Source organism: Sturnira hondurensis, unplaced genomic scaffold (genome assembly GCF_014824575.4).
Source record: "Sturnira hondurensis isolate 20B ecotype Veracruz unplaced genomic scaffold, ASM1482457v3 Scaffold0009229, whole genome shotgun sequence".
Taxonomy (NCBI): Eukaryota; Metazoa; Chordata; class Mammalia; order Chiroptera; family Phyllostomidae; genus Sturnira; species Sturnira hondurensis.
This window is the reverse complement of record NW_028081860.1, coordinates 89980-114856: the sequence shown is the minus strand read 5'-3', so window position 1 is coordinate 114856 and position 24877 is coordinate 89980. Positions and strand designations below refer to the sequence as shown.

Here is a 24877-nt window from a genome sequence, read left to right as displayed (position 1 = left end):
TTTTTTATTGCTACTTTTTTGTTTGATATACATTTGAGGCTCTGTCATTGGGTGCACACACATTCAGAATGGTTAATGCCCCAAATGAATTATTTGTTTAATCATTATGCAGCAACCTCTTTCACTCCTAATAATGATTTTTTTTGCCCTGAGGTCTATGTTGTCTTGTACTAATTTCTCTTCACTAACTTCCTTTGGGATGGTATTTGCTGGTTTGTCTCTTTCCGTACCTATCAATTAGGGGCTGGTGGCAGACCACAGGACCTCTAGCTACTTAAGCATCTTTTTTTCTGGAAAAAAAAAAGGATTTATGATCAGGTAGGGATGACTTACACAATCTTGGGAAGAGATGGAGGAACAACTCCACAACTCTCCACCTTTCCATTCACTGCCTCCCCTGGATTCAGGAACAAATCTTAACCTTGAAATCTGTATAAAATGCAGTCTATCTCCCCCCATCCCACAACTGCCATGAGCCCAAGCCGCCTTTTCCCAGGCTGTCTATGCAGATCTTCAACCAGCAGCTGCCTCTCTGCTAGTGCGATGCCCCCTTGGAGGATCTCCAGGCTGGAGTTCATCCAAGCTGCAAACTCCCCTGGCCACTGCCTACTCATTATTTCCCAGGGGGCTGCAGGCTGAGGCCCAGCAAGTGCTAATTGGGTGACAGCTTGTCTCCTACCTAACCTTCCTTCAGTGAAGGGAGCCATCACCCACCAGGCCAAGATGAACCACCCCTCAGGTCCGTTGATTTTCTTCTAATCTCTCTCTAATCTGTCAGAGATTTCAGGCCTCAGTACATCTGGTCTAGGCTGTTTTAGGTGGTGTGTTCACTCACCTATGCCCCCGCCCCCCCTCCCCCGCTGTATTACTCATCAATCTGCACTCTCGTCAAGCAATCAATCTATCATTGGTCATCTATATTTTGAGGTGAAACTCACATAACACAAAATTAACCCCTTTAAAGTACCCAATTCAGTGGCATTGAGTGCAGCCATCACCTCTATCGTTCTAGAACATTTCCATCATCCCAGAAGGAAATCTGGTCCCCATTAGTTGTCATTCTCCATTGCCCATCTCCCTGGCCCCTGGCCCCCACTGACCTCCTTTCTGTTTCTATGGATTTGCTTGTTCTGGACATTTCAGAGGAATGGATTCATACATGTCTTTTGTAACTGGCTCCTTCTGCTCAGTCAGCATCATGGTTTTTTCAGTTCACCCACGTTATAGCAGGGTCAGAACTTCATCCTTTTTATAGTGGTGTGCCTCCTCCCAAACAGCTCTCCACACAGCCTGCTTTAGGCACAACTCCATGTGGTTTCCATCCTGCTGAAAAGTCTTCAATAGCTTCTTGTTGCCTCTGGAATAAGTTCAGGCTCCTTAGGGTGGCCCTGGCCCCTGCCTTCCCCTGCACTCAGCATCAATACCCTGCATCGTGCTTCCCATTTACTCCTGGTCCTTTGCACAAGCATTTCCTCCTAAAAGATCCAGAAGTGATTCTTCCCCGCTGCCTCTTGCCAGGCTGGGTCAGGACATTTCCTCCTCCGTGTTCCCTCAATCAGCCCACTATGCAGTTCACTGGGTTTCTCATACTGTCTCTCTGGAAGCAACTCAGGCAGAGACACAGCATTGGTCCTCTCCTCCGCACCCCAGCACTGGTTCCGGGCTTGGTCCAGAGTCCTATCTGGGCTCAGCCATATTTTCGTGAGATGCTTCTGCTGAATCCTCCTCACCAGCTACAGAATGTGCTGAGCTGGGCCTTCAGGTGGAGGGTGGGGACTGAAATTATTCTTCCCCTCCCAGGCACAGCGCTCCCCATCCCTGTCTCACCCCGACGCCACTCCAGACAAAGAGGCCAGGAGGCAAGAACACACTTTTCATGGGAGGTTTTTACTGAGGGACTGAGGGAGGCTCCCCAGCCCAAGGGCTGAGCCTTCCCTTCCCCGAAAGGCACACGGCGGCAGTGGGGTCTCCCTCTTGGGCAGGAGCTAGCTTTGCAGAGACAGCTTCCCTGGCTGACCCCTCTTTGGCACTGAGCTGGGAACGCTGGTGCCCACACTCCTGGCAGCACAGCGTCCATCTACCCTTCTGGCTGGCCTGAGCCCCCCTGGTGGCAGCTGGCAGTGTAGGCTGGTGGGGTGACAGGCTGGCTGGGGCTTGCTCAGACACTGGGTCACCTGTGGAAGGACCACAGCCTGGGCTGCCTCCCCTGCTAGCAGGGTCCTCGTATTGGCAATTGAGAAGGCTACAAACAGGGATCCAATAAATTAGCTTGTAGGGACCGAGAGGGAAAGGGACTACATTCTTATTATCGCTTATTAAGAAATGCTGTGCAATTCCTTCTCCCGAGAGCTCTTCAAGACAACTGGAGGGGAGAAGGGGTGTGGACAAGGCCCCAGTCTGGCCATGGGCCCTGTTTGGCCGTTTCTATGGTAGGAAGGGCATCCAGTGGGGTGGGAGCCTTCACGGCCACTTGGGTGGTGGCAATAGAAGGATGGGCCACAAGGTCTCTGAGGGACTGAAAAGGAGGAAATAATGGGGGACTTCAGTCTCAGGAGGCCAGTATCCCACAAATGCTGAGGCTCAGTACACATTGTCTGATGGTGTGGGCTGGGGCTTCCCTCCTATATCCCTCTCACCCTCCCCAAAGAAAAGAAAGGGCTCAACTACCCTGCCCAGGTCACAGTTATGATGGGGCAGGGTCGGGGTGGGCAGCAGGGTAGGACCTTCCATGTCTACTTTCTTGAGGGCTGGGGCAGGAGGGTCGGGCACACCCTTTCGCTGGCAGTCCTCTAGGCAGGGTGGGCCTGTGGCACGGAGGCCTGGGAGGAGGGAAAGTCATGCAGGGTGGGCCTGTGGTGGGGCTGGGTAGAGGGGGAGTGGGTAGGCAGGCACTGCTGTTTCCTTCATACGATCCGAGGGCTCGGGGAGGGGCAGGGGCTGAGGGCCCAGAGCCACAGCCCCCTGTCAGGTGGCAGCACCCTGCAGGACCTTGGGGCCTTGGCCCAGGATCTGGCAGAGCTCCTGCAGACGCCGCTGCATCTTGGGAATGCCCGCCAGTTGCTGCTCAAGCCGCTGCTTCTCCTCAGTCAGGCTCAGGCGGGTGGCTGAGTCCAGCTTCTCCAACTTCCAGCCGCCCTCCCCATCAAACTGCAGCAAGTGTGTGTGGTATTTCCTGGGCCAGGAGAGGGACAGGGACAGAGCTGCAGAGGCTGTTCATCAGGGGATGCATTCCAGGCCTCCCAGGGTCCTCTGTCCCTGCGATGGCGGTGCCATTTCCTTCCCCGCTGCACAGCCACGAGGGGGTAGAATGCAGGAAGGGCACTCCCTCCCCACCCCGATTCCAGGCAGGCAGGGAGGGCACCTACCACAGGGAGGGCCGGTGGGTGATGGAAAGCAGAGCGATGCCTGCATCCTTGGCTGCCTGGAAGATCTTGCCTTCCACGTCGATGCTTACAGCACTGGTACATTCATCCAGGAGGGCATACTTGGGCCTTGAGAGTGGGGACCAAGCGGACAAGGCTGTGGACCCTCCATTGCTGGTGACTTGGTCTGGCCCCCACGCCCCCCTGCCCCGTGTGGCCCACCCAGTCCCTGCTGGGGCCCAGATGGGGCCTCCTAATGGTACTGCCTTCACCCGAAGGAGGCCCCAGGGAGCATGCGTGCTGAGCTGCCATGTTGTCTCTGCCTCTGGCTTGGAGAACGAGCGGTGCCTGAGGGGGCCCCAGCACCCTGGACAGCCCACTCACTTGTGGTAGAACATGCGGGCCATGCCGATTCTCTGCTTCTCGCCCCCTGACAAAACATCCTTCCAGTCACATACGGCCTCCCAACCTAGGCAGGGAACAAGAGGATTCTTTTTAATTCAACCAAGACCCAGGGGCACTGAGCATGATGGGCATGGTGGGCGGGGGCTACGGAACAAGTGACAGTGGAAGACGGCAGCACATTTGACTCTGGAGAAGGTCAACTGCTGGCTATGTGTGCTATGGGTACTTGTCTGACTGTAGGTGACAGTTTAATAGTCAAAAAGAAGTTGAGAGCAGAATTGTATCCTGTCTGGAAGAAGATAAAGTGGGAGCCCTAGCTTCCGGGACTTCAGAAAGAAGGTGACTGCATTTGGAGAAATGGTCTTCACAGAGGTGATCAAGTTAAAGTGAGGTCACTAGTGTGGGTCCTAATCCAATACAATGGGTGTCCTTATAAAAAGGGGAAATTTGCCCTGGCTGGTGTGGCTCAGTGGGTTGAGTGCTGGCCTGCGAACCACACGATCGCGGTTCGATTCCCAGTCAGGGCACATGCCTGGGTTGCAGGCCAGTTCCCAGCAGGGGACTCACAAGAGGCAATCATACATTGATATTTCTCTCCCTCTCTCCTTCCCTTCCCCTCTAAAGATAAATAAGTAAAATCTTTTTTTTAAAGATTTCTGTAGATATTTTTTTAAAAGATTGTATTTATTTATCTTTAGAGGGGAAGGGAAGGAGAGAGGGAGAGAAACATCAATGTATGGTTGCCTTTCATGCAGCCCCTGCTGGGAGTTGGCCTGCAGGGAACTGGCCTGCAGCCCAGGCATGTGCCCTGACTGAGAATCGAACTGCGATCGTCTGAGTCGCAGGCCCGCGCTCAATCCACTGAGCTACACCAGCCAGGGCAAATAAATAAAATCTTAAAAAAAAAAAATCTGAGCTTCGGTTTCTTCTATTTAAAAAAAAGGGGGGGGGAGGATTTTGCCCTGGCTGGTGTGGCTCAGTGGGTTGAGTGCTGGCCTGCGAACCCAAGGGTTGCTGGTTCGATTCCCAGTCAGGGCACATGCCTGGGTTGTAGGCCAGGTCCCCAGTAGAGGGCGTGCAGGAGGCAACTGATTGATGTTTTTCTCCCTTCCTTCCCCACTCTCTAAAAATAAACAAATAAAATCTTTAAAAAGATAAAAAAATAAAAATAAAAAGGGGAAATTTGGACACAAAGATATACATAGAGGAAAGATGATGTGAAGAGACACAGGAAAAAGAAGACTCAAGGAGGGAGGCCTGGGACAGATTTTCCCTCGTAGCCCTCAGAAGGAACCAAGCCTGCCTACATGTTGATCTTGGACTTCTGGCTTTCAGAGCTGGGGGTTAATACATTTCTGTTGTTTAAGCTGCCCAGTCTGCGGGATGTTGTTCCAGCAGCCACAGCAAACTCATACAGGACCTGACAGGGTGCCAATGAAGAGCCAGCCCCAGGAAGGCGGGAGTGGTCTCTCCAGAAGGCTTCTCACCCATAGTCACCAGGCCTTTGCATCACTGCTCTGTGCCAGACCCTTGGCAAGGCTCAGGCAGCTGTGTGAATGAGCAGGTGTGTGGATGATTCTCCAGAAATGGCTCCTTACCTACTGCCACTCTGCTTTCCCATAGGACTAGAAGTTTTTGTAAGGTGCATGGTACCCTTAAAAAAGACTATACACTCCCTAGCTTGTCTTAAGGTATATAACTACGTGACTGAATTCCGGCAAGTGGGGTTTAAGTGTTACACATGTGGCAGCTTCTGGAATTTTCTTTGAAAGAAAGATGGCATACTCTTTGCTCCTTCCCTTCACTTCCTCCATCCTATGGCCTGGGACTTGATCTGATGGCTGGAACAGCCATCTTGGACCATGAGGTGACTTTGGGAACAGGGGTCACACAGAGTAGGGCCACCAACTGTGGCCCACCTTCCTTGGGACTTTTATGTCACAGTAGGATAAACTTGTGAGTGATTTGAGCCACTGTGTGTGGGGGGGTTGTTATTCACAAATGAACTCAATGCTAATAGGTTTTGACGGTCAGCCTCAGGGGCCCCAGGCACTCAGGGGTGCCTGGAGGACAGGAGGGGTGCACATCCACGGGGAGGGTGGCTGGAGCAAAAGAGGTCGGGCCAGGCCAGGAAGTAGTTGGGGATGAAGCCTCTGCATGATCGTGACTGTGGCAACCAGGACCCCACCGCGTGCAGCCCTTTCACAGTGCAGGCCAGAACGCCTGGGGAGAGTCTGCAGGGGTGGTTTCACTTAATGCCGGTGTTGAGGGAGGGACTGGTACCTGTCTCCTTCTACAGGTGGAGGGAGGCTCAAGGGGTGAGGTATTTGCTCCAAGTACAGCTGCCCCTAAATGGCAGAGGCAGCAGGCCGAAACCTACCACCTGGATTCCACTGAGAACATCTGCTCAGCCCTGCCCTAGGCTCTGCCCTCTGCTTCTCACCTCCAGGCCCAACAGGCATTCGCAAACTAGGTAAGCCCGTGACCAATGCCTTCTCTTGCCACCAGCCTGTCCCTCCCTCCTCTGCTTTCCATGGGATGACACCTCCCAGGCTCAAGGCAGAGATCTGGCGTCCCCTTCACCTTTGCTCCTGCCTCCCGCCCTCCAGGCCAGCCGCGTTGACAGCTTGTGCTCACTGCCCCCTGGCTGCCCTGCCATGCCTACCTGTGGCTGGTCCTCTTGCTGAAATTCGAAAATGACCTGTAACCTTCCTTGCCTAAAGCCTTCCAAGGGCTTCCTTCCCTGTTAGGGCCCTCCCTCCCCTCTACCTGCTCCCCCAGCTCCAGAGCCTGTTGTGAGCATCTCAGCTGACTATGTCCCCTGCCTGTGAACCCGGCCTCCCATCCCTAGCACAGTCAGCCTGCCTGAGCCACCTGCTTCCTGTCAGTCCTCCCTGTTAGGCGGGGACTCTTGGGGCACCTGGCACATCAGCCTCCTGGATGTTGGGGGCCAAGAGGGAGGCAGGGGCTAGGGCGGTAGCAGGTTGTTGGATGGATGGCTCACTCGTTAGTGCTGAGAGGTGAGATGTCCCACCCCCTACCTCCTTCCCGCTGCAGGATGTGGTTCAGGTGCACGATGTCCAGAATGGCTTCCAGGTCCTGCTCTGAATAGCCCTTCCTTCGCATATCCTGCACCGAGTCAGGGTAGATCACCTGGTCGCGTAAGGAGCCGACAGACATGTAGGGCCTGTAGGAAAGCTGCATGTCCACCAAGGGAAGGGCTGGCCCTGCCGACGCCCTGTGCCATGAGCCCTGGCTGCCAGAGGAAGGGCCAACTCGAAGCCCTCAGACCCCTGCTACAAAGTGCTCCAGGCAATGCTCACACCTGCCTATGCACACCAGACCCACACACTCACATGTGCATAGCACATACTCACCCTGCATGCATAGGCATGCACGCATGCACACAGACACATGTTCACATGCACACATACTCAGCATATACAGACACATGCCTCCCCCCCAGTGTGCAGTCTCATGCATGGATATCAAACAGCTGTAAAGTCACCAGGTGGGGGGGGGTGCACAGGAGGGGGCAGGTAGAAGTTCCATAGCCCCTCTGATTCTGGAGGCAGCATCTTGCTGCCCTCTGCCGAGGCCCCAAGTTCTGCCATTTCCTACCTGTCAGGTTCCACAGGTAGGAAGGGGCAGGGGCAGAGCTAGGGGCTCTGGTTCCCTCTCTCTCCTGTCTCACTCACCTCTGAGGGATGTAGAACATGCGCTGGGGTGGGGGCTTGTAGAGCACGCCACCATACGTAGGCCAGAGCCCGCCAAGGATCCGGAAGAGAGAACTCTTGCCACAGCCATTGGGGCCTGTGATAAGCAGGTGCATGCCATCTTCCACCTGTGGAGGCAGTGCCATGTTGTACCAGGGGGGCGAGGGCCTCCTTCCTCTTACCTGTGGCCTTCCTGACAGCTACCTACACCCAGGTGCACACTGGGGCTGGTGGGTAGGCTCTCCTGGTCTCTTGGTAAGGGATGGAAGGGTCTGAGCCATGAGATCCAACATTCAGAGCCATAACCAAATGTGTGTTTTAGTCCCGGACTGTCTCTTAAGGCCCCAGCACACACCACAGAGTATGGGGCCAGCAGGAGGGGGGGCTGTTCTGCCACAGCTGTATGGTCAGCATCACCATCTATCCCACTTCACTGCCAACCCAGGTTGTTCGGTCTCCCAGCAGAACTGCTTTCCCTTTAGGAACTGCCCTCTCACTGCCCCTGTGGATACTAGGGTGCCTTGGAGACCCCGCTGTGATCCCCAGGCTCAGTGTCAAGGGCCTCAGGCTCCTCGATTGGCCGATCACACGATACCTACTGGTTGGTGGAAAAAGTGTGGGAAGGATGGGGTCAGAGGGCAGGGACACTGCTACCCTCAGGCCACCTACAAGCTTCTGAAGTCCTTGGAAGATCTTCCAGTGACGCTCACCTGACCAGTTTCCTGGCTTACCTTGGTCAGCGTTAGGGGTTGAACTGTGTCCCCCCAAATTCGTGTGTTGGAGTCCTAACCCCCAGGACCTCAGCATGTGACCTTATTTTGAAATAGCCTTTGCAGATGCAATTAATTCAATTTAGATGAGGTCCTCCTGGAGTGTGATGACCCCTAATCCAAAGTGACTGGTGTTCTTATTTATAAAAAGGGGACATTTGGACACAGAACCATGAACATAGGGAGACCGCAACGTGAAGACAGGGGCTGGGATTGAAGTGAAGCCAAGAAACGCCAGTGATGGCCAGCAACTGTCAGAAGCTGGGATGGCCTGGAATGGATTCTCCCTCACTGCTCTCAGGTGACACCCTGGTCTGGACTTGGCCACCCTGCCTCCAGCACTGGGAGACACTCTGCTTCCATTGTTTGAGCCGCTTGCTTTGTGGTCCTTTGTTAGACTATCAACTCCCTGCGGTGGGGCCTGGGGCTCCCTCCGTCCAGGTGCGTGTGGACTCCTCTGATAACAGGCCCTGGGAGAGCTGTCTCAGCCCTTAGCTGGCGCCACAGGTGCCTGCCTCATCTGCTTCCCTGTGTCTCTCCCACGGTTCTTCTTACCTCACCATCTGGCCTATCACGGCTGGGAACTGCTCCCCTCCCCCAGCATCGCCCAGTCCCAGAGCCTAGCTCCACCGCCAGCTCTGCCAGGCCAGAACCCTCACTCAGTCTCCCATCCCTGCTCTTCCATCCTAGTCACCCCCTCCTGGCCTGGCCTTGCTTCCTACCCACCTGAGCGCCTGCTCACCAGGGTTTCACAGCCTGCCTGGAAATTATTCACCTTGAATGAACCGGCCATTGGTGACTTCCCCTACATCCCAAGAGCGACCACTGCTAGGGACAATGGGGATCACACCATTATGCTGTGCAGCTTGAGGTAAGGACATGTTCCCAGCCTCCAACTGGCTCTCAGGGGCCATCTAAGCAGATCAAGGAAAGGAGCCCCAGACACTGCCCCTCTGTTCACCTCTTCCGCTTACTCCCTGCCCGGCCATGGCTCCCGCTGACCTGCCTTCTCTGCCGCTCCACTGCCTTTTCTCTGCTTGCCCTCTGCGAGAAGCCTTCTTCACCATGCTACCCATCCACTTGGAAGCTCCTGGATGAAGCTTCATCTGACCTCTGCTCCCTCGGGGGAGGGCGAACACCCTTCCTATGGCCCCTGCTGGACCCTGCATAGCTGTCTAACTGGAGACCTTGGTAACACTTTAGGGCCCCCTACAGTGGGGCCTCCCAGAGGGCAGGCGGCTCCCTGATTTACTTGTGGGCTCCAGTGTCCAGCCTGGAGCTAAGAAAATACTGGTTGAATAAATAAATGAATGAATGAACAAATGACTCTCTCTCACTTCTTTCCCGCCCTCCCCCCACCAGTCTCCCCTCCATTCCATCACTCTGCACTCAGAGCCCTGGTTGGGGACGCAGGTGACTGGTGGGTGTCAGTCGCCAGGGCTTCCTTTCCACAGATGGCCTGTGTAGTGGCTGAGAGCCCTCCTGGAGGCCAGACTGCACCCAGCATGCACACCTGCACTGGAGTCTTCCCGAAGTAGCTGGGTGGGACCTCAAGCCCATGTCAGTGAAGGGCAGTCTCTTCCACCACAGTTGGACTTGAACCAGAGTCTCCAAGCTATGGGTTTCTGTGGGACTGGGGTGGGGTGGGGGTGGGGCTGGTGACCATAGAGCCAGGAATCCTCGGGTGACCCTTGGCCAATCTTGGTAATCTCAGGTCTCTTTTATCAGTTCTCTCCCCATTGCCCCACAACTCACAGGCAGAGACATGCTGGCCTTTCAGCTTGACCTTAGCTCGCCTGCCACATAGATCTTGGACAATGGCTGCTGACAACGTGAGCCCCCGTGGGCTAGCCAGATTGGATGCCCAGGAAATAGACTTTGAAGATGTAATTAGTTTAGTTTGGATGTGGCCATCCTGGAGTATGATGACCCCTAATCCAAAGTGACTGGGGTCCTTATTTATAAAAAGGGGACGTTTGGACACAGAGCCACTCAACCTACCCTGATGTTAAGGCTGGCCACCACCACCTCTCCCGTGGGTGTGATGATGGGGATGTTGTCACAAATAATCCCCTGCTCTACATCCACCACTCGGCCTGGAGAGAGAACACAAGGAAGGAAGGGAGGGAGTAGCAGCACTCCCTTTGCCTTCTGGTAGGTTCCATATCCCCACCTCCCCGAACAGCATGGCAGTGTGTGGTCCAAGGCCCGTTGGGAGTATAGTGGGTCTTTCTACAAGCAGACCCCTTCCCCCATCATCTGGTGTTGTGTTCTGGCTGGGGAGGGGCAAAGCCATGTATATGACTTCTGGTATCCAAAGCATGGAGTCCACTCCTGCTCTGAAGCCCTCCCTTCCTGGCATCATCTTGGTGGTGGTTCAAACACTGTGGCCCCCCTTCCACAGCACCCTGCCCCTACTGCATCCTTTAACTTTCTCTTGCTGCCTGTATAGGCAAGTGACTCCCTCCACTCAGGGATCCTTCTTTTGCAAAGAGGAATTCCCACCAGGGCACCTGGAAGGAACTGGGAAGTGAGTAGGTTGGCCAGCAGCGACTACTCTGGGAAGGAAGGCTGTGGGAGCCACAGCTTGCCCAGGAAGCCCTCTCTGGGGGCACAGCTCAAAGATCCTGCCTTCTGGGTGGCACTGGAAGGTAGCAGCGGTGGCAGGACAGGGACCAGTGGGGGCCTCTCTAGGGAGGGTGCCCTTACCTCGGATCTGCAGGGGCCCCTCCACACGGACACCAGACCTGACCACAGCTCCGGACCCTGTCTGAGCATCCTTTGGCTCTAGCTCCCCAGGCCTCTTGAAACGGCAGTGCTGGACATCTTCAAATACCTGGAACATCTCATGTACCCGGGCTGTGTAGCCAGCCAGCTCTGTCACCTGTGGGGAAGGGTGACCCTGGCTTAGCCCCTGCCATCTGGGAGTGGGATGGAGGAGGGCATGGCAGAGGTGGATTCGTGGGGGGCGGGCAGGGTACCTCCTTGTAGGATGACATGATCCGCTCAATGGCATCTGCAGCAGCTGTGAGGAGGTTTCGGGCAATGGTGAAGGCCTCTGTGCGTTCACTCACCAGCTCTTCCTCCTTCATCTCCAAGGCTGCCTTCTTCACAGCCTCTGAATCTGTCGAGCACAGGGGAGGGGAGGGGCGGGGAAGATGGAAAATTAAAACTGACCCACCAGGGGAAAGGTGAGTCTCTCCAGCAAATGGTGCTGGAGCAAATGGGTCTCCACATGCAAAAGATTGGCTCCTACCTCACAGCACACACACAAATTACCTCAAAGGGGAGCACTGACCTGCACGCAAGGGCTGAGACTACAAAACTCTTAGAGAAGGCAAGGGTAAATCTTTATGACCTGGGATTAGCTAAGGCTCCTTAAACATGACATGAAAAACACAAGCAACAAAATAGAAACGGATAAATGATCTTCACCAAAATGTACAACTTTGGGGCACCAAAGGAAACCATCAAGAAAGGGCAAAGACAACTTACAGATTAGGAAAAAATACCTGGAAATCATATATCTGATAAGGGTCTAGTTTCCAGAATATATAAAGAACTTTTTAACTTTTTCCCTCCTCAATCCTTACCCAAGGACATGTTTATCGATTTTATAGAGAGAGGAAGGGAGGAGGAGAGAGGGAGAGAAACATCAATGTGAGAGAGGAGTATGCGCCCTGACCTGGGAGCAAATCTGTAACCCAGGCACGTGCCCAGACCGGGAATCAAACCCGCAACCTTTTTGGTATACAGGATGATGCTCTGACCAACTGAGACACCCAGGCAGAGCGTAAAGAACTTTTTAAATTCAACAATGAGTGACAAACAACCCAATTAAACAATGGGCAAAGTATCTCCACAGACATTTTTATTGGATATGTAAGATATACAAATGACTAATAAGCTCATGAAAAGATGCTCAGAATCACGAGTCATCAGGGAAATGCAAATCAAAATCACAATGAGATACAACTTCACACCCACTAGGAGGACTATAATTAAAGAGATAACAAGCGTTGATGAGGAAATGAAGAAATTGGGCTCCTCAAACACTGCTGGTGGGGATGTAAAATGGTCCAGCCTCTGGGGAAAACAGTTTGACAGTTCCTCAGCAAGTTAAACAGAGTTACCATATGCCGCAGCAATTCCACTCCTAGATATACATCTGGGAGAAACAAAGTACATGTCCATGCAGAAGTCTGCACACAAGTGATCAGAGCACCATTTTTATAACAGCCAAAAAGTGCAAACAGTCCAAATGTCCACCAATGAATGAATAGATAAAGAAATCGAGGCACACTTAAACAATGGACTATTATTCAGTCGCTAAAAGGAAGGAAGCACTGATTCATCCTACAACGTGGGTGAACCTTGAAAACATTCTCCTGAATGAAAGAAGCCAGACACAAAGGGCCACGTGTTGTATGACTCCATTTATACGAGGTGTCCAGGAGAAGCAAGTCCATAGTGATGCAGATTAGTGGGTGACAGGAGCTGGGGGTGGGGTGGGGAGTGACTGCTAATGGGTCCAGGCTTTCTTTCTGGGATGATGACAACCTTCTGGACTTAGATGCTGGTGATAGTTGCACAACTTTGTGAATATATTCAAAACCACTGAATTGAATACTTTAAAAGGCTGAATTATATGGTATGTTCATTACGCGGATAAAAAAAAATGAGCCACTCGGCATTGGCCTTCTTTTTTGGCACACCCAGCTTCTTCTCCCTAGACTGGCCTTGCCCTGTGTCCTGTACTATTCACAGCGTCCCCTCTGGGGCCACAGCTGCACCCCATCCTCTGACACGCAGAACTGTTGCACCCCTAAGCCTCTCATGCATGACTGTCTCCTTTCGGACCTGTACCGCAGCCTCCATTTTCCCCTCAGCTCCCTCTGTGGCATCCATGAGAACAGCCATCCTAGGTGTCTCAACTTCTCCTTGGCGCCTACTCCTGTCTTGACTTGCTTTGCTGTCTCAGTCTAGACCCCGTGGTTGCTCACTTCAACCTTCTCTTGGCAACGGCCTTGACTTCCTCGGCCCCTGGAAAACCCAGAGGGCCAGGGCTTTTACACAAGGAACATTCCAGAAGTGGCAATGAGGAGCAAGGGGAATGCTGACTCTGAGGGTCCTGGGTATAGGTGAGTGAGCAGTGATCACTGGGGCTATCCAGGGGAAGCCGGGGCTCCTGAGGCTGAAGTAGTAGGAAGGGCTCTGTCTAAGGGCATATGTTGATCAGAGGGAGAAGCCTCAGGGGTATGGTGATAGCGGTGGGGGTAGGAAGTCCTTTCAGGGCAGATGGTCTCCAGAGCAGCAAGGATGCAATGTGGGGTAGAAAGGGGATGTGATGGCCGGCTAGTGCACTTCACATCACCTTCTGGGGCCTGGCCTAGGTCTCCAGGGAACTGGGTGGGGGAGAGGGTCATTAATTCTGTCAGTCTAAGGTCCTGGGCCTTCTTTCCCACTGTGTCCCCAGGGACACAGCCCACAATAGGAAGGGGGACACAAGCTCTCATCCCAGGATGTCTGGAGAGCTAGACGGTGACTGCATATAAAATGAAAGGTTCTGCAGGTGCCTGGGGCACCCTGGCAACAGCTGGCACCTCGCTGGACACAGAATAAACTGCCCTTGGGCAGCTAAGACCAGGACTCCAGAATAGGACACACAGCAGCTGTTCCCAGCAAGGTCACCCCTCCCCTGGGCCCTCCAGCTTTGCAGGGCCAGCAGGCAAATAGCGCAAAGGTATCTTAATCTTCCCCAGTTGATAAATGCCTGCATCTTCCCATTGGCCCCCAATGATCTCACCTCCTTGAAACACCTGGAGCAGAGACAAAAGTCCCTGACCTCTCAGTCTAAAAAAGCAGAGACACCATAAACCAGAGAGATAAGTGGAACAGATAGGGTGTTCAGTGCTTGGGAGAGCAGAGAGGTGGAGAAGGGGAAGAGAGAGGCAGGGTGATGGGCAGGGTGGGCCTCATCTAGAGGGTGCCTGTGAACAAAAGTCTGATAGAAAGAGGGTGAGATCTCAGAGGAAAAAGCATTCCTGGCCGTGGGGGCAGCGTGTGCAAAGGCTCTGAATTAGAAGCCTGCCTAGTGTTCTGGGAGAATAACAGGAGGCCATATCAGGATGGTCACTTAGTAAGTTATATAGTATTTACTCACTGGGGTGTACACCGGCAACTAGTGTAACGTTGTATGTCAACTGTAATTGAAAAACAAAAAGTGATTACAAAAATAACAAGGAGGCTGGTAAGAAGGAAGTGGAATGAGCAAGGGAGATAGGAGAATTTCACATTTTCACAGGTAATTGACTATAAAAGCTATGAGGCTGGGGACAGGAGCTCATGCTTCTTAAATCATCCATGAAACCTGGTACCCCAGAAGATCCAGAAAGTCCTAGGCCTTCAGAGGAGGGAGAGGCCTCAGGCACTAGGCAGGTGGAGCTGTACTGAGTGCTAGGAGCAGGGGGAAGTGCCTGCAGGCACTTGCTCACAGAATCCATAGGTCAGTCTCCTCATGGGTCTGTCCCCAGGCTCTAGGCCAGGTGTGCTGACTGGGTCTGGCCCTTGTGCCTAAATCAGGGCTAATCTTTCTGTACGTCCATTGGTGGAATGTAACCACCCACCTCCAATCAGATCCTTCCTTTTGGGGGTCACCCAGAGAGGGGCAGAAAGCTGAGGATATGGAAGCCCCAAAGCAGAGCTGCCAATAGGGAGAGAATCAGACAAACTTCTAAAACAAGTCAGGCTCTCTCTATACATAACTGAAAACCCTCTTACTACCAAACTGCATAAAGTAGAACACCTTTGAAAGCAGAGCTACGCTTGTAGGAAAGCCAGGCAAATTTCCAGGAGCCCACAGAGAAGCCAGCAACCAGGCACACCAGCGAAGTCCCTAGAGGCTGAGGAGACAGGTCGTAGAGCCAGAGCTCTAGGTGCAGGGAACAAAAGGTCGCCTCTAAGAATTGGTAATTATGTGTCTGGGGTTCAAGTGAATACCACGTCCAAGATCAAGATCAGGAACCCCTCCTTCTCAAACTGAGAAGTGAACATGAAAATGGCCTCCAAGGGGCTAATTCCCTAGAGTGCTTGACCAAAACAAAAGCCAGTATGCACTGGGGCACTGCATCCTCCTGTTAGGCTGATAGGGTTCCCAAGAGAGTCTGGTTGCAAAAACCACAAGGAAAGAACTCACCAGGGGTGAAGACTGGCAGATGGAAGATCAAGCTGGCTCAGACCCCCAAGAATCCAGCGAGCCCAACAGCAGGACAGAGGCTGTGGAATAAGTATGATTCCTATGACACACAGCAGAAAAGGAACAGTCTAAAGAGAAGAAAAACCAGACACCTGCCAAAACAATTTGAAATTTCTATTTGAAAATGAACATTTTTATCTGAAAGAGAATCAGATAGAACCTGAAATAGCCACCGAAATGTTTTACAAAGTCGGAGAGGAGAGCATAAGACCCAAGATGGAAAATCATGAACCAGTTGATACCGCCAAGGAAAAACAAAGTTTTGATATCATAAGCAGAAAAATGAATCAACTTCCAGAAGCAGAAAGGACTCTCCTTGAACATGGATCAACATATATTGGACGTAATGCTGTTCTCTGCGGTCTAATAGCAAAGTCTTCTTTGGCGCATCTTAAATGTGACGTGGGCTCAAATACTTGCTGGTTTATCCATGGCAGCTATCCCATCTTTGACAGCAGACGTATCTTATAAGGGTTTTGTAAGTTTACCCTTGAATACAGGTATCTGAATTATGAAACCTGCACCATAACATGAGGTGGATTGGTGGGACTTGTGTTTTGTGGTCTGTATCGTTTTCTTTGCTATACCTGTGAATGGGGGCCCAGCCGCCAGGTATGCCTCAGCCCTGCTACCAGAGAAAGGAAACATCTTAATCTACCAGATCAGAGTTCCTAAGCCTATCTTTAGAAAGATGTTATTTGCTATTTTGCTCCAGACTGGATTTGTAGTGTATCTTGGTTCTAGACAATATAAACTATTTATAAAGGCTCTTTGGTTACCTGAACATGGCCTAGGAATTCAGTGACTGTTAGGCAAATGTGTACGCAAAAATAAAACTGTAAAAATAAACAAACATTTTAAATAAAAAATTAAAAAAAATTCAAATTAGACTTAGCTGAAGAAAAAACTGGTGAGTAAGCATGAGGACCTGAAGAAATCTCCCAGGATTCAGCACAGATGGTGCTAGATGGGAAATAGTGAAAAGAGTGAAAGAGCCACACAGGAGAGAGACGTCCAGCAGGAGTTCCAGAAGGAATGAGTGAAAGAACAAGAGTGAGTCAATATTTGACCCTGGCTGGTGTAGCTCAGTGGATTGAGCGCGGGCCTGTGAACCACACGATCGTGGTTCAATTCCCAGTCAGGGCACATGCCTGGGTTGCAGGCCAGTTCCCAACAGGGGAGCACAGGAGGCAACCATACATTGATATTTCTCTCCCTCTCTCCTTCCCTTCCCCTCTAAAGATAAATAAATAAAATCTTAAAAAAAAGAATGAATCAATATTTGAAAAAATAACAGCTGAGAATTTTTATGAACGATGAACAAATTTGTACATTTGAAAGCCATACGAGTCTCAGGCAGAATAAACACAAAACCCACCAGTTAACACTTCTGGGTGAAACACCAGAGAAAGAAAAGTCTAAAAGTAGGATTTCCAGCCAAGATGGATGCATAGGTAGATAGATTTTTGCCTCCTTACACAACCAAAAGGACAACAACAAATTTAAAAACAAAAAACAACTAGAAATGCCAGAAAATCGAACTGTATGGAACTCCAATAAGCAAGGAGTTAAAGAAGAAACACTCATTTAGACAGGTATGAGGGGTGGAGTCGGGCAGCTGGGGCAGAGAGGACTTGTGGCAAGGCAGCAGCTGGAGGACCAGGGTGGGCAAGGAGGCAGCTGGCGGAGCAGGCGGTCCCACATTTGCGTGCGGATAAACCAGGAGCAACAACTGGAGAGTGAGACAGACTGTGCAACCCAGGGTTCCAGTGCAGGGAAATAAAGCCTCAAAACCTTTGACTGAAAATCCTGCGGGTGTTGTGGTGGCAGGAGACACTCCCAGCCTCACAAGAGAGTTCATTGGAGAGATCCACAGAGTCCCAGAAAGTACACAAAACCACCCACTGGGGAATCAGCACCGGAAGGGCCCAATTTGCTTGTGGGAAGTGGGGGAAGTGAGTGAAAGCTGTTTGAATACCATGGAAGCTGCATTCCTCTCAGACCCCTCCCCCACATACAGGACCACAACGCAGTGACGTGCGTGGGTTGCCCTGCCCTGGTGAATACCTAAGGCTCCACCACTTACTAGATAACAGGCATGTTGAGACAAAGAAATATGGCCCAAATGATAGAACAAATCAGAGCTCCAGAAAAAATACAACTAAGAGACTAGAAGATAGGCAACCTATCAGATGCTGAGTTCAAAACACTGGTAATCAGGATGCTTGCAACAATGGTTGAGTATGGTTGCAAAATAGAGAAAAAAGTGAAGGCCATGGAAAGTGAAGTAAAGGACAGTAAATGTATAGGGCACCAACGGTGATGGGAAGGAAACTGAGAGTCAAATCAACAATTTGGAGCAGAAGGAAGACATAAACTTTCAACCAGAACAGAATGTAGAAAGAAGAATTCAAAAACTGAGGAGAGGCTTAGGAACCTCCAGGACATCTCTAAGCATTCCAACATCTGAATTATAGGGGTACCAGAAGGGGAAGAGGAAGAGCGACAAGTGGAAAACTTATTTGAACAAATAATAAAGGAGAACTTCCCCAGTCTGGCAAAGGAAATAGCCTTCCAGGAAGCCCAGGAAGCTCAGTGTCCCAAAGAAGTCAGACCCAAGGACACACGCACAAAGGTACATCATAATTACATCACTCAAGATGATAGATAAGGGGAGAACCTTAACAGCAGAAGGAGAAAAGGAGACAGTTACTACAAAGGAGTTCCCATCAGACTGTCAGCTGATTTCTCAAAAGAGGCCTTCCAGGCAAGAAGGGGCTGGCAAGAAGTATTCCAAGTCATGAAAGGAAAGAACCTACATCCAAGATTGCTCTATCCAGCAAAGCTTTCATTTAGAATGGAAGGGCAGATAAAGTGCTTCCCAGATAAGGTCAATTAAAGGAGTTCATCATCACCAAGCCCTTATTATATGAAACGTTAAAGGGACTTATCTAAGAAAAAGAAGATGATCAAAACTATGTACAGCAAAGTGACAACAAACTCACAACTATCAATAACTGAACCTAAAAAACAAACAAACAACCCCCCCCAAATAAACTAAGCAAACAACTAAAACAGGAACAGACTCACAGAAATAGAGATCAGGTGGAGGATTATCAGGGGGAAAGGGGATGGGGGAAAAGGCAGAGGGAATAAGAAGCATAAATAGTAGGTACAAAATAGACAGGGGGAGGTTAAGAATAGTATGGGAAATGGAGAAGCCAAAGAACTTTTACGTGCGACCCATGGACATGAACTAAGGGGGGGGGGTTAATGCTGGTGGGATGTGGGGTACAGGGCAGAGGGGACTAAAGGGGAGAAAAAATGGGGTAACTATAATAGCATATTATAAATAAAATATATATAAAAAAGGGGAAAAAAAGGAAAAGTCTAAAAGTAACCAGAGAGACAACCCAGGCTGCTGAGGGGAGTTCGCTGATAACAGATTTTCCAGCAGAGACAATGGAGTACTGTCAGAGGGCTGACAGCAAATGACCTGGACTCCCACGTCCAACTATATTTTAGTTTGGAAAAAAGGGTAAAACGAAGACATTTTAAGTAAACAAAATAACTGTGAAGCGCCCATGATGAAAGCCTCACAGAAAGAACTGCTGAAAGATGTATGTCTGGAGGAACGTAACTAGGCTGCAGGAAAGGACTGGTGAGCAGGGCAATCAGTAAACATGGGGATGAATTTAAACATGCACTGGCTTGATAAAGCAATAGCCAAGTATGAACACGGGATAGCAAAGGCAACACTGGGCTATACCAACGCATCAGCTGGGGCTGGTCCTCGTGTTAAAGTGTCCCTTAAAGGCCGGGAGGAGGAGAAGCTATTGATTAACCTAGACCAGCAATTTCAACCTTCTTCATCTCATGGCACACATAAACTAATTACTAACGTTCTGTCGCACACCAAAAAAAACATTTTTTTTCCTGACCTGACAAAAAATCTGGGGTAACTTTGACTCATTCACACTGGATGGCTATGGTTCTGTGGGCTGTTGTCATCTTTTTCCCCTGACAGTCTAAGGGAAAAGAAGTCAGTGCCCCTGACTAAATAGTCAGGTACTGGGTGTTTTAAAGATCCTTTTGGCACACCAGCACCAGGGTACCTCGGCACACAGGTTGAAAATCGCTGACCTAGACTGTTCTCAGTGAGCAAGCAAGTTAACCTTTGAAAGGGCAACCATAAAAAGACTGCAAAGAGAAAGAATATGTTGCAAGCCAGTAGAGGAATGAAATGGGAATCCTGATGATTCAGTCGCTATAGTAAAAGGCAGAACAGGCTTCCCAATCTTCCCAGGCCTTAGGGCAGAAGTCTCTATCTGCAACCTACCAGACTGTTTGAGGCCCGGGAAAGCTAAGGCCTGAGGATAAAGGGGCTTGCTCAAGGTACTTCCCCATCCTCCCACCTTGGAGTCACAGCGGGCTGAGGACAGGCACAGCTGGTTGACGGGACATGTGGTATTCCTGAGTTGAGCTCAGCTGAATGGCACCAAGAGTGTGAGATGCTGTAAAGGGGAGACTCACGCAGAGTGGAAGGCAGCGAGGGAGACTGAGCTGCGGTGATCTCTAGGAAGCCAGCTGGGCCTCAAGGCCTCAGCAATGGAAAGGGCAGATGGGCCAGCTGAGCATCCAGTGGGACAGGAGGACAGGGCCCTGCCCCTGTCCCCTGGGACTGCTTGCTGACTCTCACCTGACTCTGAGTAGCCCGTGGCGGTGATTATGGGCACGGCCACCATGAGCAGGCCTGACGCGCTCCACACATACTTCATGAGGAATTGCTCCAGCATGACATACCACAGGCGCTCCAGCAAGATGAGGTTGATCTGGGAAGCCAGGGCCTTGTAGGAGTGCTGCAGCAGGGCCAGCTCCACCTGCCAAGGAGAGGTGACAGAGACAGCCTGAGAGGCCTTGCAGTAACTAACGTGGGGGCAAAGCAAGAGGCCCCAAGCACCAAACCTACTTATGCCATGCCATCTGATGGCCAGGATAAGGTTGAGAGATGGGGGTTATGACTGGGCCACATGTACAGTGGTCAGGTCTCAAACTCGGGGGTCAGGGGCAGTATGGAACTGTCCGAAGTCACGGCACTGAGGTACAGCGGTGGTGAAGAAGGAACTCATTCTGGTCCCTTGTGTCCACTACCTCCATTGTCGGGAAGCTCACCATGCCCTCTCTTTGCCCCGGGCAGCTTCTGAACGCTGGCCAAGGGCCGCCACCTTGCTTGTTTCTTTGGACAACTGCTGGGGGCCTAACATGAACTCAGAAAAGAGCAGTGCAGGAAAGCAAAAGTACTTTATATTGAAGAACTTGGTTCAACAGTCTACTTGGGCCCTGCCTCCTGTTACCTTCCCCGGGGATCCTCTGGGTGAGAAACTCTCACTGCATTCTCCCACTGACCCTTGCAGGGCATGCTCCTGAACCAGCCTAATGGGCAGCCCACTGTGCCTGAGCCTGGCTCTCGCCTCCTAGGGCCGGCTGACTCCAGTGAGATGCACCTCCCCTCCTCCTTCCTGCATTGGCCATCACCTTCCAGCTCAGAATGGGTACAGGCTTGGAGAAAAGAGAGCAGGAAGGGGAGTGGGAGAGAAAGAGGCTCTCCCATGGCAGCCGCATCCAGATAGGCAGAGGGGCTGGAGGTGTCAGGAAGTGGTCACAGCAAGGTCATGGATTTCTTGGCTCACTACAGGAGCGTGTATTCCAGCTCTGCCTTCCCACCCTGGACTGACAACAGCTGCCCAGCCTGGCACCATTTCCTTTGCCGATTGCTTTTGCACCTGACTCTCCACTTGATTCTCACCCCATGCCACCCCACCTGTGTGCTCATTTCTATTGTATATAGGACACTACAGAAGCCCAGAGAGGCAGTGACCTGCCCAAGCTCACACAGCCTGAAGGTAGCAAGGGGTGTGGAATTTGGACCACACTGGCAGAGCCATCAGGAGAACCAGATTTTTATAAATGATGCTTTGGTGCTTTGACTTATTAAGAAAGGTTTACCTTACTCTGAAGCCAACAAGAGGTGGTGTGTATGTACGGGTCTAAATAACCTTCCTCACCGAAATCTCAGTTCGAACAGAATACTCTGCTGTCTGTCTGCCAGCCAGCCAGTCACTTCTACCCGACCCTGTTAGTCTGAGCCTGGGCCACTGTCCACTGGGACACCAGCCAGTGAGACTGGGGTGAGTGACATGCCTGCACAATAAGGAAAACCAACCCACCATGGGGGTCTGCCATCCCACGCTGCTTTCTAGCACTTTGGCCAAGGCCTAAAGAGACAGACTGTGGATGCACACAGTCCCCCACACTGAACCCTCCTGGTGAATATAATACCTCCTGAAGTTAGCCCAGAGGAATTCCTCCAAAGAGCCAGTTATCTCTCTTCTGCTCTCACCATACAGGTCCTCTGCATCCTGTGGTTCTGCCTCAAACCCAATCTCCTGTTCCTGAAGCGAGCACGCCTCCTCTGAGCACCCTGGCAATCCTGACTCGTGCTGGGAGTTGGCAGGAGTGCCGGCTGAGGCTGACAATGTAGCTGCGGGTAATGTGCCAAGCGCCTCACCCAAGGCCACGGCTGCCTGCCAAGGCCCTGCAGCCGGGCGTGCGTGAGAGGAGGAGAGGGGGTTGCAGCTGCAGACCGGCAGCTTTTCTCCTAATCTGGAGTCCAATGCGCAACCAGTGAGACAAGATCCAGGGACAAGAGGCCACCTGACCCAGGGAGGACACAAAGGCCTTCAGGAGGTGGAGACCATTGCACCCCTCCCTCGGAGAAGTACTCGGAATTGAAACCAAAGTTGCAGGGAGCGAGGGAGCGGGCTGAAGACAGCTGCAACCTCAGGCATGAGGAAGGGGAGGGGCCGGGGCGAGATAAAGGGAGCAGTGGCCTGGAGTAACCTTCTCCAGCACCAAGCTCTGGGCCCTGGCTGTCCCGGCCCCCGCCCCCTTCACTCCCCATCCCCACCCCGGACCACCGGGGAGCTGAGCCCTGGGGCCCTGGCGGAAGGATGGCCACATGGGGGCCGGGGAAGGGGGGGTGGGTAGGATGGCTGCTGAGCGGGCAGGAAGTACGTCCCGAAAAGGTGGCGTCCGGGGCCCAGCTTCCCTGGCTCAGGTCCTCAGGGAGGCAGCCTTACCAGCAGCCCTGCTGGCCCTCAAGCTCAGGCAGAGAAGCCATTGACCCAGAGTGCTGAGTGCTGCCACTGCTGCGGCCGCAGCGCTGGGTGCTGCTTGTTAACCTCCGCTTGGGCTGAGTCATAGCCATAATGCCTGCCTGGCCAGCCAGCTCGGCTGGACGCCGGCCTTCAAAGGGCCCTGGGGCCCAGGAGGAGCCAGGCAGCAGGCCACGTCCCACTCCCTGCACCCAGACAGCAGGAGCCTCCTTCCAGCTGACTGCAGGAATGGGGTGAGCCAGGAGCTCTAGCATCTGAAACCGCTAGGATTCTCAGCTCCAAGGCCAGGCAGCCTTACCGAGGAGAGGAAGCAGAAGTGGCCTGGAGCATTCAGGCAGCCGGCCCATGGTGGTCCCCACCCAGCCTTCCTCCTTCTCCATTTCTGTGCCTAAGTCTGGGCTGCCCAAGGCCCTGGCTGTCCCCAGCCTCCCTCTCCTGTGGCCTGCTCACGCCTCTGGCACCAACCCCAGCCAGCCCTGGGCTTTCCCCCCCATTCACAGTTGCCTGTTCCTGGGCTACAAGCTTTCCTTCATGCTCAACACTTCAACCTGCCCCACCTCATGGCCCCCATAGAAGGCAATCTCCTCTGAGTTGGCCACCACACGAGAGTGCATGTAGCGCAGCTCCCCCTTCCGCCGTGCCTCCTCTGCCACCAGCTCCCCAAACTTGGGTGAGAAGGCTCGAAGCACGTTAGCTGTGAGAAACACCACAAGGCCAGCAATGGCTGAGGGCCAGGCCGTGCCAGCCCCACGGGAGCGGGCCGTTCGAAGAAGGGTGTAGGCAGTCACTGCTACATCCAGGAGTGGCTTGGTCAGGTTGGAGTAGAGGTGGGCCACAGAGGCAGCAAAGGCCACCACATCCTCGGTCAGGGACTGGTCAGGGTTGCGAAGCCGCCCATCCATGTTGCTGACTCGGTAGTAGGTCTGCTGGGAGAAATAGAGGCTGTAGGCATGGGCCACTAGACGGCTTCGGAAAGAGAGGGCCAGTTGGCCCTCCAGGTAGCGGATGGCACTGTTGATGAAGGTGGCTGGGAGGGCGATGAGGAGCCACTGCAGAAGCTGCCAACCAAAGGCCTGGGGGTCCTTGCGCACGATGCAGCGGGCCAGCCGTCCATCCAGGCGGGCCACATACACTGACAGGAAAGTCCGGCTCACCAGGGCAGCTGAGTGCAGCGCCAGCAGCCCAGTCTCCCGGCACAGGATCCTGGGGAAGAGCAGCCGTAGGAGCCACAAGAGTCGCTGCAAGAACACTCGGTTCACGCCCGCCTTGGCCGCTGTGGCCGAAGTAGCCCCAGAGGCATCCTGGGTGGACTCCCCTGCAGGCACTTGAGGGCTTCTGGTCGGAGCCAGGCACTGCCGCACCAGGGGGTAGATTTTGTGGGCTCCATAGGCCGCGAGGGCCAGAACCACAGCTGTGCGCTTCAACGTGGTCACCCGCGAAGGCCGGGGGGTAGAGAGCACCGGCATATCACTTGGGCTGGATGCACAGGGCTGGGACGGGTATCTCCAGCCAGCAGTCAAGGCAGGAGGCTGGAAGGGTTGTTGCTCTGACCCAGCTCGTTGTCTAGGCAACTGGAAACCTTGTAGTGGTCCCTGAGACTGTTGCTCTAGGCCACTGGGCCGGTGCTGGGGCCCCTGGTGCGGTGGGCTCAGGTCCCTCCAGTGTCACGGTCTCTTCAGGCAGTGGAAGTAGAAGAACTTAGCAGTCTCCTAGCCCCTGAGGTCAGAACCTCGAGAGGGCTCGGGCAGACAGGGCGTCTCTTCTCCACCTCCTCCTCCTACCCTGGTGTCGCCCCTCCCCGGGGCACCAGGCGCGTCCGTCCTCTCCACAGCCTTGCTGAAGCGACAGTGACTCCACCACCCGCCCAGAATCCCCACCCACCCACCCCTCCCCAGGGGCGAGTCGGTGGAAGGGGAGGAGGCGGAGGAGGGGCGGGAGGCGGAACCCAGGCACACCGCGCCCCACCCCGTTCTCGTCCCACGGTCGGACCCCGCCCCCTCCCTGGACCACAGAGACGTAGGAGGACCTCACGGGCTAGAGAAGCTGTCCCCTCGTCTTCCCGCCAAGGGCTCGCCCCGCCTCCCTGCGCACCCAAAGCTCCACTTCTGTCTCAGTCCTAGGCGTCCGCGCTTTCGGCTTGTGCGGGGCGGGGCGGAAGGCGACCGTGGGCGGAGCCTACAGGGCCTCATTTCGG

The 24877-nt window shown here is 52.9% G+C and overlaps 1 protein-coding gene and 1 pseudogene across 1 annotated transcript; one reads left to right on the top strand and one right to left on the bottom strand.

Annotated features, from left to right (window-relative positions):
* Positions 1–1866: 1866 nt before the first annotated feature.
* Positions 1867–24535, bottom strand: ABCD1 (ATP binding cassette subfamily D member 1). Its single transcript, XM_037056912.1, has 10 exons — positions 23241–24535; positions 20208–20388; positions 11235–11377; positions 10963–11137; positions 10255–10349; positions 7466–7611; positions 6809–6954; positions 3747–3831; positions 3366–3491; positions 1867–3172 (listed from the first exon to the last, which is right to left on the bottom strand). Exons 1-10 carry the CDS (start codon positions 24147–24149, stop codon positions 2965–2967), a joined length of 2214 nt encoding a protein of 737 aa, XP_036912807.1. The 5' UTR covers positions 24150–24535; the 3' UTR covers positions 1867–2964.
* Positions 15725–16313, top strand: LOC118994291 (transmembrane protein 126A-like; annotated as a pseudogene).
* Positions 24536–24877: the final 342 nt, after the last annotated feature.

What these genes read in the sequence shown, in the direction of transcription:
- ABCD1 (XM_037056912.1), bottom strand. Translation starts at nt 24,149, where the DNA reads ATGCCGGTGCTCTCTACCCCCCGGCCTTCGCGGGTGACCACGTTGAAG. An exon ending in GGGGCCCCTGCAGATCCGAG is followed by an intron (nt 10,350 to 10,962) that starts GTAAGGGCACCC and finishes TTCTCTCTCCAG; the next exon opens with GCCGAGTGGTGGATGTAGAG. An exon ending in TGGCCAGCCTTAACATCAGG is followed by an intron (nt 7,612 to 10,254) that starts GTAGGTTGAGTG and finishes CTGCCTCCACAG; the next exon opens with GTGGAAGATGGCATGCACCT.